General features: G+C 32.8%; 2 protein-coding genes across 2 annotated transcripts; both read left to right on the top strand.

The window, feature by feature from the left end:
• Window positions 1-220: 220 nt before the first annotated feature.
• On the top strand, window positions 221-1,747 carry LOC145802364 (uncharacterized). Its single transcript, XM_082895070.1, has 4 exons — window positions 221-434; window positions 620-750; window positions 928-1,061; window positions 1,156-1,747. Exons 1-4 carry the CDS (start codon window positions 221-223, stop codon window positions 1,745-1,747), a joined length of 1,071 nt encoding a protein of 356 aa, XP_082751196.1.
• A 4,682-nt stretch (window positions 1,748-6,429) lies between these two features.
• LOC114283638 (uncharacterized protein At4g22758) lies at window positions 6,430-7,805 on the top strand. The gene is made up of 2 exons (XM_028226502.2): window positions 6,430-7,323; window positions 7,445-7,805. Exons 1-2 carry the CDS (start codon window positions 7,083-7,085, stop codon window positions 7,624-7,626), a joined length of 423 nt encoding a protein of 140 aa, XP_028082303.1. The 5' UTR covers window positions 6,430-7,082; the 3' UTR covers window positions 7,627-7,805.
• The last annotated feature ends 7,640 nt before the right edge of the window (window positions 7,806-15,445 follow it).

The raw sequence follows: 15,445 nt of genomic DNA, 5'->3' as shown, positions 1-15,445 counted from the left end.
CCTGTATGGGGAACAATTTGAGATTTTCACAGATCACAAGAGTTTGAAGTATCTATTTACACAGAAGGACCTTAACTTGAGACAGAGACGATGGATGGAGTATCTTGAGGATTTCCAGTTCACTCTCTCATATCATCTCGGTAAAGCCAATGTAGTAGCAGATGCTCTAAGTCGCAAGAGCAGAGGAATGATGGCTAAAATTTCCATCAAAGAATGAGATATGGTTAAAACACTCAATGAATTTAGAATCCAAGTAGAATCTCAAGATACAAAGGTATACCTTGGTGCACAGAAGGTGACGCCTAAGTTGATGAGTGAGATCATAGAGGCCCAGAAGCACAATCAAGAAGTAGCCTATATCAAGGGACGTCTGGAATCAGGAGAGCCAATGCTCGATTGGGTAATTCACCCCAATGGGAGTTTAAGATATCAAGGTAGATTGTTTGTACCAAGTAATGAGTTGCTTATAGAAAAGGTACTTAAGGAATGTCATCACTCTGTATTTGCGGTACATCCAGGAGGGACTAAAATGTACCAAGATTTGAAGAGGCAATATTGGTGGAGCAAAATGAAGAAGGATGTGGCTAAATTTGTAGCAAAATGTCTAACATGCTAACAGGTGAAGGCGGAACATCAAAAATCAAGAGAAATGTTGCAACCCCTACAATAGCCGAATGGAAGTGGAAGTACGTGACAATGGACTTTGTGATAGGGCAGCCCAAGACATCCAGAGGACGCGATGCTATATGGGTAATAGTGGATCGCCTCACTAAGTCAGCACATTTCTTACCCTTTAAGATAACCGACACTTTAGAGTCTATGCACAGGCTCCACATTGGGGAAATCATTTGACTACATGGAATTCCTGTATCTATTGTGTCAGATCGTGATCTACAGTTCACCTCTCATTTTTGGGGAAGTCTACAGGAAGCCCTAGGTACTGGCTTATGTTTCAGTACCGTTTTTCATCCACAGACAGATGGGCAGTCAGAACACACCATCCAAACACTCGAAGATATGTTGCGAGCCTATGTAATGGATTTTCAAGGAAGTTGGGAACGGTACCTATCCCTAATTGAATTCTCCTACAACAACAGTTTTCAAGCTAGCAGCAGCATGGCGCCTTTTGAAGCATTTATATGGACGACCTTGTAGATCGTCGATTTGTTGGACTGAAGTGGGTAAAGCAAATCTGATAAGACCCGAACTTGTTCTAGAAACTACTGAGAAAGTCAAACTTATCCAACAACAGTTAAAAACTGCTCAAGATCGTCAAAAGAATTATGTAGATAGGAGGAGAAGGCCATTGATGTTTGAAGTAGGCAACCACATGTTTCTAGAGGTACGACCTAGGCGTGGGATTGTACGATTTGGAAGAAAGGGAAAGCTATCACCACGATATATTGGGCCTTTTGAGATATTGGAAAAGGTGGGCGAAGTGGCATACAAACTAGCTCTACCCCCGCAGTTAGCAGGGATACACAACGTCTTCCATGTATCTATGTTGAGGAAATATATCGCCGACCCGTCACATGTCCTTAATTGGGAAGAAATCAGTCTTGACAAAGATGTTACCTTTGAAGAAGGACCGGTAGCGATACAAGATAGTCGAGAGAAGAACCTTAGAGGCAAGACGGTTCACTTAGTAAAAGTGCTTTGGCGTCATCGGGAAATTGAGGAATCTACTAAGGAACGCCAGGATTGGGTGAAGGCAAATTATCCCGAACTTTTCGAAGGCAGTATATAGTTGAATTTCGGGGACGAAATTTTTTTAAGGGGGATTTGTTGTGAAGCCCCTGAAAAATGTATTTTCTTTAAAACCCTTATGTTTGAATTATTTCCTTAAAGCCCTTTAGTTTCTTAAATTATTTTGAATCTTTCCGGTTAGTATTTTTAATTTTTATCGAAACAAGAATATCCTAGCCCAATTAGGTTCCTTAGCCTAATTTAACGTAATTCTATATAAATAAGGTTCCAATACATGAGTTTAATTCCAAGTCCTCACTTCTTTTATTAATTTCAAGATTTGTCCCAAACTAGTACATGTACTTTTTGTACTATAGTACCACCAAATCAATTTGTGGATCTATATATATATATTGGGAATATCTCCATAGTACACATATATTGAATAGAATATTATCCATTTCCCTTCCCCATGGCCGGCCCACCTAGGGGAGTGTGAAGGATCGATTTTCAAACTTGTAATCATGGCATTCTAGAAGCAAAAGTACCAAGTACCCCTAAACCAAGGGATTATGTTCCCAACCTAGTTCCATTCCAAGGAGAGGCTAACTAAATCTTGTCTAATCACATAATTAAGTCCCCTAATCACTCCCTATTCCTTTAGACTCCAAGTAAATCCAAACTTCTCAATCCAATTCCAACTAATGGGCCTTTGTGTCTTTTCACACCAAATTTGCCTATATATACAACCACCCTCTTAGCATAGCATACACAAACAACACACACACACACACACCTACATTTGGCCTAGAGGAGGGAAAGGAGAGCAAGAGAAAAGTCTTGAGAGAGAGAGAAAGGAAGAGGAGAGCAATCTTGTTCAACTTGGCCTAGCCTAGCAAGTAAGCCACAACACAACTCTCTCTTTTATTCTCCTTTTTAAAATACATGCTCTTAAGGGTTCTAAATATTTTTTTCAGATGTGTTTTAATGATTTTCTTGTGTTAAAAATGAAAAGAGTTGAGCCATGATTCTACTCTTCTTGTAGTTCCCCTTATTCGGTACAAAACCATCTTTTTCATACCGATCTCTCAAACTTTCCAAAAGCACACCTTCAAGATAAATTTCTGAGTTTAATATATATTATTTAGCATATTTTCATCACACAAAAGAAATGAAAAATTTCCTTAGTGGATCTCTTTCCTCACAAATCTTCTTATTTTGAGTATTGTACATTAAAAATCTATTTTTATAGTCAATTTTCAAAAATTCTAGAAAAACGTAGAAAAATCTTTTGGACCTCATTTTATGCCAAAATCTTCCTTAAGAAGTTAGTTTTCAAGTAAAATTGGTTTCATTGAAAAAGAGTGAGCAGTTTGTAAGAAAATCCGATTTTTGTAACGGTCGATGAATTTGGACAGCGCTGGAGTGTTTCATAAATAACTAAAAATCTAGAAAAGCTATCCCATTTCCGAAATATATTCTAGAAACTAGATTAAATTCTCTTCGAACAATAGGAAGGCCGAGTTCTGGAAAAATCTGAAACAACCCTTGCAATTTTAATCTTTAACGGGTACTAAATCTGAAATTTTTGTTTGGCATTGGCATTTCATGCTATTGTGTTCATGAATATGCTTGTTAATATATATGAATGTGTCTTAATATGATATCACACTTCCCATGGTTGTATATCTTATATTTTAGCCCTTCAATGATGCTTACATTTATACAAATTTATTCTTGTTACTTGCTTGTACTAACTAACTTCAAATATTAATCTAAACAAAAACTTAATGGGGTGGCTAATGGGGTCTCGATCACATGAGTATTATTATGAGATAAATTTATGTCCCAATTAAATTGTTTGGCGGGGCGCGTTCCCTTTTGAAAGTTACAGTCTTGCGCAAGTAGTTGTTCGGAACCTTTGAACGGAGCGGTTGTATTAAGATCCTAGATGGTTTGGTGTAAGGAGGGAATGGGCAAGGCCCTATTTTACCGTCTCTTTTGAGACCTTACGGTTGGCACTACGCGGTACATAACCGTTGGTAGGCATCCGAGGTAAGGTCTGCAACAAAGCAGCAAAAGAAAGGGCATATCGAATAATCCGCGTCCGATTCTTGTGGTTAGGAAGACGAAGTCTCTTTAGGGGATTTCTAGTTTACTAAGGCCTCGTTTGGGAACATGCTATTTTAGTAACTTTTTGGATAAAATATTAGGTAAAAAAACTAGTATGTTTAGGGTGGCTTTTTGACTTTTTACGAAAAGATGTGTAAAAAGTAAAGAGAAAATGGAATCTTTAACTTTTTGGTATAGATTATATGCATTTGACTTTTTTTAGTAATTTTTTGACTTTTTAGCTAAAATGTTAACTTGCCAAACGAAGCCTAACATCTAACTTTGTAACCCTTTATTTGTTTAGTTAAATATCATGCTTCATTACTTGTTGTCATATTTGTGATTGTGTATTGGATTGAGAAAAAGGAACGGGGTGTGTGTGCGTTTACTGGGCATTCAAAACTCACGGCGTATCATGCCAGGTGCCGAAGAGGAGCTTATAGCTGGAGACGACGAGCCAGAAACCTTCGAAGACATTTGGCTATCTTAGAAAAGTTAGAAATTTCCCTTTTGATATTTTATAAGGCTCATATGAAGATTTAAATTTTCTTTTGGGATGTAATGTAATGGAACGAGTTTTTGTAATTAAGGATATTCGTGCTTATTATGTACTTATATTCTAACACCAACATAACCCGTAACGTTGCTTATGAGACCTTGTGCCAATATCTCTTAAGATCTGTCAAAAAGGTAGTGCGCCACCTAAGAAAGCTGGACTTAGAAGGGAAACTAATTTGACTCCTCCGGCGATCTGGGAACTTGCTTGGTTATTGATCATAGGACTCATTAGTAACTTTCCCTTGACTACAACCAATAGTATAGATTTGAAGCGTCACAAGTATGATTTGGTGGATGTTTATACCATTCCTTGTTGGGGGACGCTATCTTAGGAAAGTTAATTTGTAGATCACGTTTCCATCACTCTAATGTAAAACTCAAACGTAATACTTAAAAAAAAAAAAAAAAAAACTATTTACTGTATTTTTTCTAAATATAACACTTAAGAAATATAACATTCTAATATAATACATTTAAAAATTCATTTATACTCTAACATAACAACGTTCCAACATATAAGATTTATTAATAACTCTCCCAAAATTATTTTTGAAATTTCCAAAACCAAATAGAGTGATACTTGAAACTAACTTTTTTATAAGAAAAAACGTAGAAGACTACACATATTTAAAGGTTCTCATTTAATAATTATGAAAAATCAAATTATTAATTCACTAACATTATTTTTTATTTTTTTTAAGGGGAAAAGAAAATTCACTAACACTTTAAACAGAAAAATAAAATATATTAGCCTTATTTGAAAAGAGAGTTGGGTTAAAATAGTTCATTAAAAAATAAAATATATTAAAATAATCAATAAGGTAAAATATCACATCCAATTTATAATTATTTTTCTCACACAACGATCAAATCAATTAAAAAAAAAAAGACAATTGACTTTTAAATACAATTTTTTTAGCCAGGTTAAAAAACTAAAATGTCAAATAGTTTAAGCATATTTTCACAACTAGAAAAAAAAAATTAACTTATTAATTTATTAATTTATTTAGGTCACACTATTTTATATATATATTTTTTACATATATATTTTTTTAAAAAAATTAAAAAATTAACTTTTTCCTTATTTTTTAAAATAGACTTAAAATAATTAACTTCCCAAATGACATTGTTAATTCCATATCATCGTAAACTCTAGGCCCGTTCATTTTCCGTTATTACAGCTCACTTCGGACTGTGATAGATGAATAGTAAAAATGACTCATGTTTGTTTTGGTTTTGGAGCTCAAGATTTGCAGTCCCTTCGAACTACGATAGGCATTGGTGAGAGGTATTAGCAGTCTGGACTAGGAGATGGCATTAATAAAATAGTTCGTTCAGATTGAGTGTTACCGAACGTCCGCTTGAAAGTTTGAAAGTTTGGCCAAATGACTAACAAGTCAACCAGTCAACTGCAAATTTTATTTTTTTTTACTTGTTAGGCATTTTTTTAAATATTAATGTTTAATGTTTTGTATTTTTTGTTAAATAAAAATCATAATCTTATTTATTTTATTATTTTATATAAAAATAATTTAACAATACACATATTAACAATTTTCATTAAAATAAATATAATTTTATCATAGAAAATATTATAAATCCTAAATAATCTATCAAATATTTTATTAAATCTCTCACATAATTAGAACCTACACAAACTCATACCCATAAAAAAAAATTTGATAAAATATTTAATAAATTATTTAAAATGTGTAACATCACTCTTTTATCAATTTCATCCCTATCAATCTTCTCATGATCAATCCTCTCTATTTCTAAATTCTAAAGGAGCCTAGATCATACGCTTGGTGGCGATATACGCAATCTTCCTTTTTAATCCCAGCCGATTTGAATGTCGGTTAGATTTCGCAAAAAGCCAGCTTTGAGGCGGGGGATGGGGTTGAATGCGAGTACTAATTATTCGGTGCAACGAGGGTCATTACCAGCTGTACTTATTCGGTGCAACAAGGGTCATTACCAACTGTACTTATGAACCACCTGATAATATGAAATTCGCTCCTGAATACTAGGACCCGCATGATCTTATATTTCTCATCGACTTTTGTCAACGCCATGTAGCAGCAGATAATTCTTTAGAAGAGATAGAGAGGGAGATGGAAAGAGCGAGTCGGCGGGTGGTGCATTAACAACAGCTCATCTATGTGCATTATAGAGAGAGAAACAAATATATTTAATATTCAGAGAGAGAGAGAGAGAATGAGCAAACCCTAACCCTAAAAAATCCAAAGCCTAATTGTGATCGTTCACAATCCTAAAATATACAATCCTCTCTCTCTCTCTCTCTCTAACCCTAGTTCCATCACTTTCATATAAATAAAGCAATTCAATACCCAGGTTGAGATTATAACAACCCCTCTCTCTTCTCTCTCTTCCTCTGGAAGTTTTCTTGTTTTTGTATTCTCCGTAGAATTGAGTCTATCCCATTGTGAATGGTGGAAATCTTCAGCAATCGGTTCATGATCTCCCTCTTTAGAACAAGGGGGATCTCTGTAGCCTCTGCTTCCTCCTTTGGATCTTGCAAACAAGGTTGGTATTACCGCTGCATCGGCGTCGACCCCTAAAACCACCACCACCACCATCGCCGCCAACAATCCCATCTTTTTCAATTCTCTCTCATAAAGCCCCATATCCATATCAATCAATCTTCTCGCTCTAGATTTTCCTTTTTTTGTGTTGTTTTGGGTAACTTTTGTGGGTTCGTAAAGATGTTGCTGTACAAGCAGAAGAAGAGCCACGGCGGCGGCAAGGGCGGCGGTAACCGCTTCTTGATCAGCATCACCGTCCTGGGTTCCGCGGGTCCCATCCGATTCGTCGTCAACGAAAAAGAACTCGTCGCCGCCGTCATCGAAACCGCTCTCAAGTCCTACGCTCGCGAGGGCCGACTCCCAATCCTCGGCTCCGATCTCAACAGTTTCCTTCTCTACTGCCCCATTGCTGGAACTGAAGGTATTCATTTATTCATTCCCAATTCCATCAATTTTCTTCAATACCCACAATTTTTATTCTTCTTATTTCAATCTTTTGAGGCTTTATTTTGATTTTGAATTTGTTTTTGTTTTTTTTGTAGCTTTGAGTCCGTGGGAGACAATTGGGTCGGTTGGAGTTAGGAATTTCATGCTCTACAAGAAGCCCAAGATGGAGAATGATGCTGCCATTGTTGATGAAAAGCAGAGGATTGAGAGGAAGGGGAATGGGAGCTGGAAATCATGGTTCAATAAGTCTCTCAATCTTAAGATATCAAGCCATTGAAATTACTTCTCAAAAGTTAAAATCATACAGCATTATCATTTTAATTTTGTTCTTGTTGTTCATGGTTTCTTTGATTTCTTTATGGTTTAGTTTGGATTTGGGTTTTGAGTTTTACTACGAATAATTGTAACCATTTTTTTTTTAATCCCTTGCAATAAAATAGAGAAGTTCTGTTTTTATTGGTTGTGTTTATCAATTTTGAATTTTATTTGTTCTTATATTTCTTTATACTAGCTTTTCTGGAGAATTAGGCTTTGTTTGGGAAGCCATGGTTTGGGCTTTTTTGACTATTTTAGCCACAAAAAACAAAATAGGTTATTTTAGTCATAATAAACAAAATATCACATCCAACCCATAATCATTACATTCTTCTCTCACAAAAAAATTCAAAAAAGCTAAAAAGTTAAAAAATCTTTCCCAAACTAAGTTTTTAAGCCCAGGTTAAAATAGTCAAAAAAATCAAAAAGTTAAAAAGTCAACCCACTTCCCAAACGGAGGCATAATAACAGCTATTCATGGTGAATTTGCATGGAAATTGGATTGTGAATTTGCATGGAAATTGGATTGTAGAAGGTATTACTGTCTGGATGTTCATGATTGGATGATTTTTTTTTTATTATAATTATGATTAATGTTATATGTACTAATTAATTTATTCTTTGATGATGTGATATAATTTAAGAAATTTTTTGTATTTATAATTTACATAATAAAATAAAATAAAAGTAAATAATATAATATCCAGTATAGTATAGTGGTCATATAAAAGGTTTAAAAAGAATAAAAGAAATTTTTTTTTTATATAAATCGTTAAAAATAAATAAATAAATAATTAAATAAAAATAAGAAAACGAACAACAAGGTGAGAGTCCATATGTTGGTTTAAGTATACGACTTTGATGGTTGTAAGTGTTACCGGACACAGTCGCAATTGTTATATCGGCTCTCTGTCATAGGGGCAAACTGTTGGGGTGTTTGTTTCAGCTTTTCAGAGTCAATTTATGATTTTTAGTTTTGAAAAAGTTATTTTGAACTGTTTAGTTAAACTTATTTCAAACAGTTTCTGATTCTAACAGTTTATTTTAATTCAAAAAAACTGATTCTAAGAAGCTGCTCACCCTTTTTTTCTGATTATTAGTTTCTATTGTGACATATTAATTTATGGTTATACTCTTAAATTTTTTTATTTTTTATTTTTTTAAAAATAGAAAAAGACTCAAATGGACTATAGATTATTATTATTATTTTTTATGAAAAATGTAGACAAACAAAAAATAAAAATTAATTGAAAAAGTTATTTCACAACTTATTTAACAAACACTACTCAGCAACTTAAATCTATAATCCAACAGCTACACCAAACAGATTAACAACTTCTGATTAAAGTCATAATCTATAATCTGATAGCTTATAATTTATAAGCTATTTTAACAGCTACATCAAACGGCCTGGGTTTTCCTTGAATTTCTCTGTCATAGGCCAACTGGCTTGTCCTTAAATGCACATTTTCAATAAATTTGTATTTTAAAAATTCTGACTTAACCTTTTTTTGGCTTAACTAGCCTCATTGGAGGTCCTGATCGAGTAGTAATGTGTAGAACATTTTGGAATGGACTGTTACAAATTCTCGGTTTGATCCATTTTTGGGAGAGCCAGTTGCTGCCATTATTGAATGGATTTATGGAAGATTGGATTTTTATCATACACTGAACAGAGTCTTGAATCTGAAATGTGTGGAGAATGTTGGAATAGACTGTTGCTACTAATACCAGGTTTGATCATTGATCACAAATTGAGGAATTTGAAATCACTCTTTGTTTTTTTGTGGCCAAATTTTAGTGACTACCTGTGTCAATTGTCTTGATATTCTTTGAATTAGGCTGTGGGTGAACAATGCAAGGTTACGAGGGCTGGATTAGTTGGCTATGAATCCTCCTATTCTCTTGTATTATGACAGTTGGATTTGTTGGTTGAAAACTTCTAGATGGATGACTGTTTCTTTAGTGTTTTATTTATTTATTTATTTATTTATTATTATAGTGAATTGGGTAGAGTTAGCTTAGGCCGACTTAACCCGAATAGTCCGAAGCTAGCCTGAAAAAGTTACTACAAATGAACTGAGCTTGTCATGAAAAATTCAAGCTCGGTTCGTTAAAAATCGTTTAACATCGGTTCGTTTATTAAATGAATGAGCTTGAACTCAATTTTTAAACTCGTTTATTAATTAAGCCAAACTCGACTAATCCCAAACATAAAGAAAATTAATTAATATTTACTTTTAATAATATATCAAATAAATTTTCAATAATTTATTTTATTTTTTTATTTGTGTTTGGTGTTTGTGTAAATTTATTATTAATATAAGCATCCTTGTATATTTTGGTCATATTTTTTTTTAATCTTAATAAGTAAATTAATTTAAGTTTAATTTTTTTTTTTTCAAGCTCTAGTTGAGTTCAAGCTTGTCAAATATTTGATGAGTTAAGCTCAATCTCGATTATTTAAACCCCATTTGATTTCGGCTCCGGCTCAAGCTCAAGTTCGACTAATTCTTAATAAACAAGTTTAAACACTCAAAAGTTTGGCTCAACTCTTCTCATTTACAACCTTTAATTTTGAATTAGGTCAAGGCCTGGCCTAAAATTTAAACTCCATTTCATCTCGACTCAAGTTCGAACTCAACTAATTCTTAATAAAAAAGCATATGTATTCAAAAGTTCAGATCAACTCAACTCATTTACAGTCTTTAATTTTGAATTAGGTCAAGGCCTGATCTAAAATCTGTCAGTCCAAATTACATTCAGATAGGACTTGGACTGAAGTTTTCACGACCTGAGCAAACTAAGTCACATGAATTCTATAGTTAATACACATAAATTATATATACCAAACATGAAATATTATAAATTGCTAATTATTTTATCATAGTATGGAGTTGATTATATTGCAATATAATATATTTCATTGTTTGATACACATAGTTCAAATTAGTTTTCGTATTATGGTTTTGTGTTTGTATTATTAGAAATATATATTTCTTATTTCAAAAAGTGCAACATGTTAGTTTAAGATAAGTTAAAATAATGTTTTTGTATAATTTGAATAATGTGAGCCAAGTTCTAATTCTTTGAATAAAACTTGGGCTCAAACTTGGGCAAAAACTTAGACTAGATAATGTCAATTATCCCCATCAAATGTCTCCAATATCACTTGATATTTTTATCTACATTCCGTTTATTTAGGTAAAAAATATTTTTTAATAGAAAAATAGTGGTAGGACCAAAGCAGAGGTGGAGATGGTAGTATAGTGGTGCAGCGGCGGCAGCAGCGATGATGGCTGTAACAACCCAAAAATTTCATTATTATCATTAATTTTGTACCAATATTATTTAATTACAATTGGAGAAAATATAATTTATTTTATAATTCTATATGTAATTTTATAATTAAGGTAAAATATCATTTTGTAAAGAGATGTAATTAATATAACTTTTTGGGGTCGAAGTGTCAATATGTAAAAGAAGAAATTGTCAAAAGCACATCTGGCAGACCAAATGTCCAAATGCACCTGGGCTTCTAGTGTATATGTTAATTTTATTTGAGAGATTTATTTATAAATTCCTTTTAGAGATGTTTTATTCTAATAAGTCCACAAATTATTCTTGTAGCTTAATTAGTCTCATGTATTTATAGTTTTATTCCATGAGATTCTTTTTTCCTGATTTAGATTTTTTGTTGGACTATTATACCCTTATTTTACTTTATTCATATGTATTACACACAAAATAAGATATACATGTTTTTCATATTTTGCTCTTTTTGATATATACGTTTCCATTTTTTGCTCTTTTTGTTTTAACAATTTTGCATCATCACCGTGTGCTAGGGATATTCATCTCTTCATCAGATGTCGAATCAAATTTGATCCAGTCGAAATCGACGGTGGCGTGATAGTTACAATTGGCGAAGGTAAAGACGGTGATGAACGGGATACGATTATGAGATCGTATTCATCTTTTCATCGAATGTCGAAACAAGTTTGATCCAGTCGAAATCGACGGTGGCCCGACAATCACAGTCGGTGATAAGCTTCAGCGATGTTGTTTTGCTTCCATTTCCATTTATGTTTTTAGTTTTACTGTGTGTGGACTTCTTTGAAAGTTTGAGAGATGGATGTTGGAATTATGAGGAGTAAGGCCTCTCGCATAGTAATGGGGCTTTCTTTGTAGAGAGAGAAAGTGGGTTTGGTTTGATTTGGATTGGTAGAATTCTAGAAATTGTTGAAGATGAAGATAAAGATGAAGATGATGATAAAGATGAAGATGATGAAGAAGAAGATGTGGGTGATGATTTTTTATTTTTTGAGACATTGAGATTTTTTGAATTTCTGATTTTATTGCTGCTATTGATTTTGATTTTTCAATGCTGGATTTTAATTTAGTAATAATTTTTTGAGATTGGTAATGTGTCTCATATACAAATGATGTGAATGTTCATATCATTAATCAACATTAATATTCACATTAGAAAATTGTCATTGTGTTGTCGATCGGTGTTCATATTTACACTATAATCTTGAATGGTGAATATGTTTTCACTGTGTTCATTACCACTGTGACAAGGTAATGTTAAGGTTCACATCAACAATGGCGCAACAGTCACAGTCAATGACGAGCTTCAGTGATGTTGTTTTATTTCCATTTTTATTTCTATTTATGTTTCTAGTTTTACTCTGTGTGGACTTCTTTGAAAGTTTGAGAGATGGGGCTTTCTTTGTATAGAGGGGAGGTGGGTTTGGTTTGATTTGAATTGGTAGAATTCTAGGAATTGTTGAAGATGAAGATAAAGATGAAGATGATGAAGAAGAAGATGTGGGTGATGATTTTTTATTTTTTGATATGTTAAGATTTTTTGGATTTCTAATTTTATTGCTGCTATTGATTTTGATTTTTTATTGTTGGATTTCAATTTAGTAATAATTTTTTGAGATTGGTAATGTGTCTCATGTACAAATGATGTGAATGTTCATATCATTAATCAGTGTTAATATTCACATTAGAAAACTGTTATTGTGTTGTCGATCGGTGTTCATATTTAGACTACAATCTTAAATGGTGAATATGTTTTCACTGTGTTCATTACCACTATGACAAAGTAATGTTAAGGTTCACAACAGCATTGGTGCGACAGTCACAGTCAGTGACAAGCTTCAGCGATGTTGTTTTTTTCCGTTTCCATTTCTATTTCTATTTATGTTTCTAGTTTTACTCTGGGTGGACGTCTTTGAAAGTTTGATAGATGGGTGTTGGAATTATGAGGAGTACGGTCTCTGGTATAGTAATGGGGCTTTCTTTGTAGGGAGGGAAGGTGGGTTTGGTTTGATTTGAATTGGTAGAATTCTAGGACTTGTTGAAGATGAAGATAAAGATGAAGATGATGAAGAAGAAGATGTGGGTTATGATTTTTTATTTTTTGATATGTTGAGATTTTTTGGATTTTTAATTTTGTTGCTGCTATTGGTTTTGATTTTTTATTGTTGAATTTCAATTTAGTAATATTTTTTTGAGATTGGTAATGTGTCTCATATACAAATGATGTGAATGTTCACATCATTAATTAGTGTTAATATTCACATTAATTTCAAATAGAAAATTGTTATTGTGTTTTCGAACGGTGTTCATATTTATACACCTATATAATCTTGAATGATGAATTTGTTTTCACTGTGTTCATTACCACTATGACAAGGTGATGTTAAGGTTCACATCAGTATTGGTGCGACAGTCATAGTTGGTGATGAGCTTTAGCGATGTTGTTTTGTTTCCATTTCTATTTCTATTTATGTTTCTAATTTTATTCTGTGTGGACTTCTTTGAAAGTTTGAGAGATGAGTGTCGGAATTATGAGGTGTAAGTTCTATGATATAGTAATGGGGCTTTCTTTATAGAGAGGGGAGGTGGGTTTGGTTTGATTTGGATTGGTAGAATTCTAGGAATTGTTGAAGATGAAGATAAAGATGAAAATGATGAAGAAGAAGAAGATGTGGGTGATGCTTTTTTATTTTTTGAGATATTGAGATTTTTTTTAGATTTCTGATTTTGTTGCTGCTATTGATTTTGATTTTTTACTGTTGGATTACAATTTAGTAATAATTTTTTGAGATTGGTAATGTGTCTTATATACAAATGATGTGAATATTCATATTATTAATCAATGTTAATATTCACATTAATTTGGAATAGAAAATTGTCATTGTGTTGTCGATCGGTGTTCATATTTATACACCTACATAATCTTGAATGGTGAATATGTTTTCACTGTGTTCATTACCACTATGACAAGGTGATGTTAAGGTTCATATCAATATTGCATTAAATCACACAAGACTCAATTTTTATTTTGGATACAAACATAATGTAAATGTCTACACTAGAACATACAAATTTGAAGGTTCGCATGAATTTTGGAATATAGATAAAACTATGTTTTCAAAGTGTTAATTATCATCATGGAATGGTGATATTAAAAATCACATGAAAATTGCATTGCCCAAAAATCACATTAAGCCAATGATTATGTGTACACAATTGTAAACCAGCTGAAGTAATGTGAATGTTCACATTGATTTTATAATCTCCAAAAATATGACAATATCAACATTGCAATAACCACAAACCATCATTTCTATGTGTACACAAACATGAAGTATACATTTATGCACAATCAAATTATTAATGTGAGTGTTAACATCACGAGTAAAATATCAAATAAATTAGTTTAGTCACATGAAACTAATAGTTATGTGTACTTAATTATAAAGCAACAGAAACCAATGTGAATATTAGCATTGATATTGTAATAGCAAACATTATGATAACATGCCAGTGTACCTTATTAGGCACAACCAAAATAACTAATTCTGGTTCTTTTGTTCAATCAATATATATTCCAATATTTTTACAAAATTGCAAAGGATGTGAAGTTTACATCCATTGGTAGTGGATACATTGTTTTTGTACGTAAATCGTGGATTTTGTGTCGGAGAAAAATATAATATTCACATCAATAATAGTTTTTGGCATGCTTGTATGCTTTCAACGCGCGTACGATAACATCATCAAACTTCATGCATTTGGCATGGTCGATCTTGGCGTTCATCAATGGATCAAATAATATTCAAAATGGAGTTTTCCTCAAGCAGTTCAACTGAGCCTCTGAGAACTTGGTGCTCGTCATCAATTTAATTAAGCCTATAATATTTGATTGGTGGTAGTTAACACAACGCATGTCGATGTAGGTGCTCTTCTCAGTCAGCACGTTATCGTCTTTGACATGGTAATCCTCTCTATTCCTCTTTGTGCGGAATTTAAGACAATATCTGCTACATAGATATGCACATTAGTGAGTGTCTATATGAACATTCAAATTGCTAACATCACAAAACAATTAAACTCAAACCAGTAATTAAGGTTCACATCAAAATCGAATTACAATTAGAAGACACTTTATTAGTTGGAGGTTAGCTTGATGTGAATGTTCATAATATATTATACGAATGGGTAGATCCACAACAATCATGTAACAAATTTATTCACAGCATGGGCCACTAAGACATCACCAACATATCATTGATTTCAAAGTACATCATACTAATAAGAACATAATTTCTCAACACAAAGGAAACATTTACATACTATCTCAACAGTAACATTCACATAACCATATTGACCAAACCCATGTAAGAATTATTATAGCAATAAGAATAATGTGAATGTTCACACTGACATTCACATAAGCCATATTGTAAATAATGTTAAAC

Source organism: Camellia sinensis, chromosome 11 (assembly GCF_055761805.1).
Source record: "Camellia sinensis isolate YWXY chromosome 11, ASM5576180v1, whole genome shotgun sequence".
Taxonomy (NCBI): Eukaryota; Viridiplantae; Streptophyta; class Magnoliopsida; order Ericales; family Theaceae; genus Camellia; species Camellia sinensis.
This window is presented reverse-complemented; position numbering and strand designations above follow the sequence as displayed.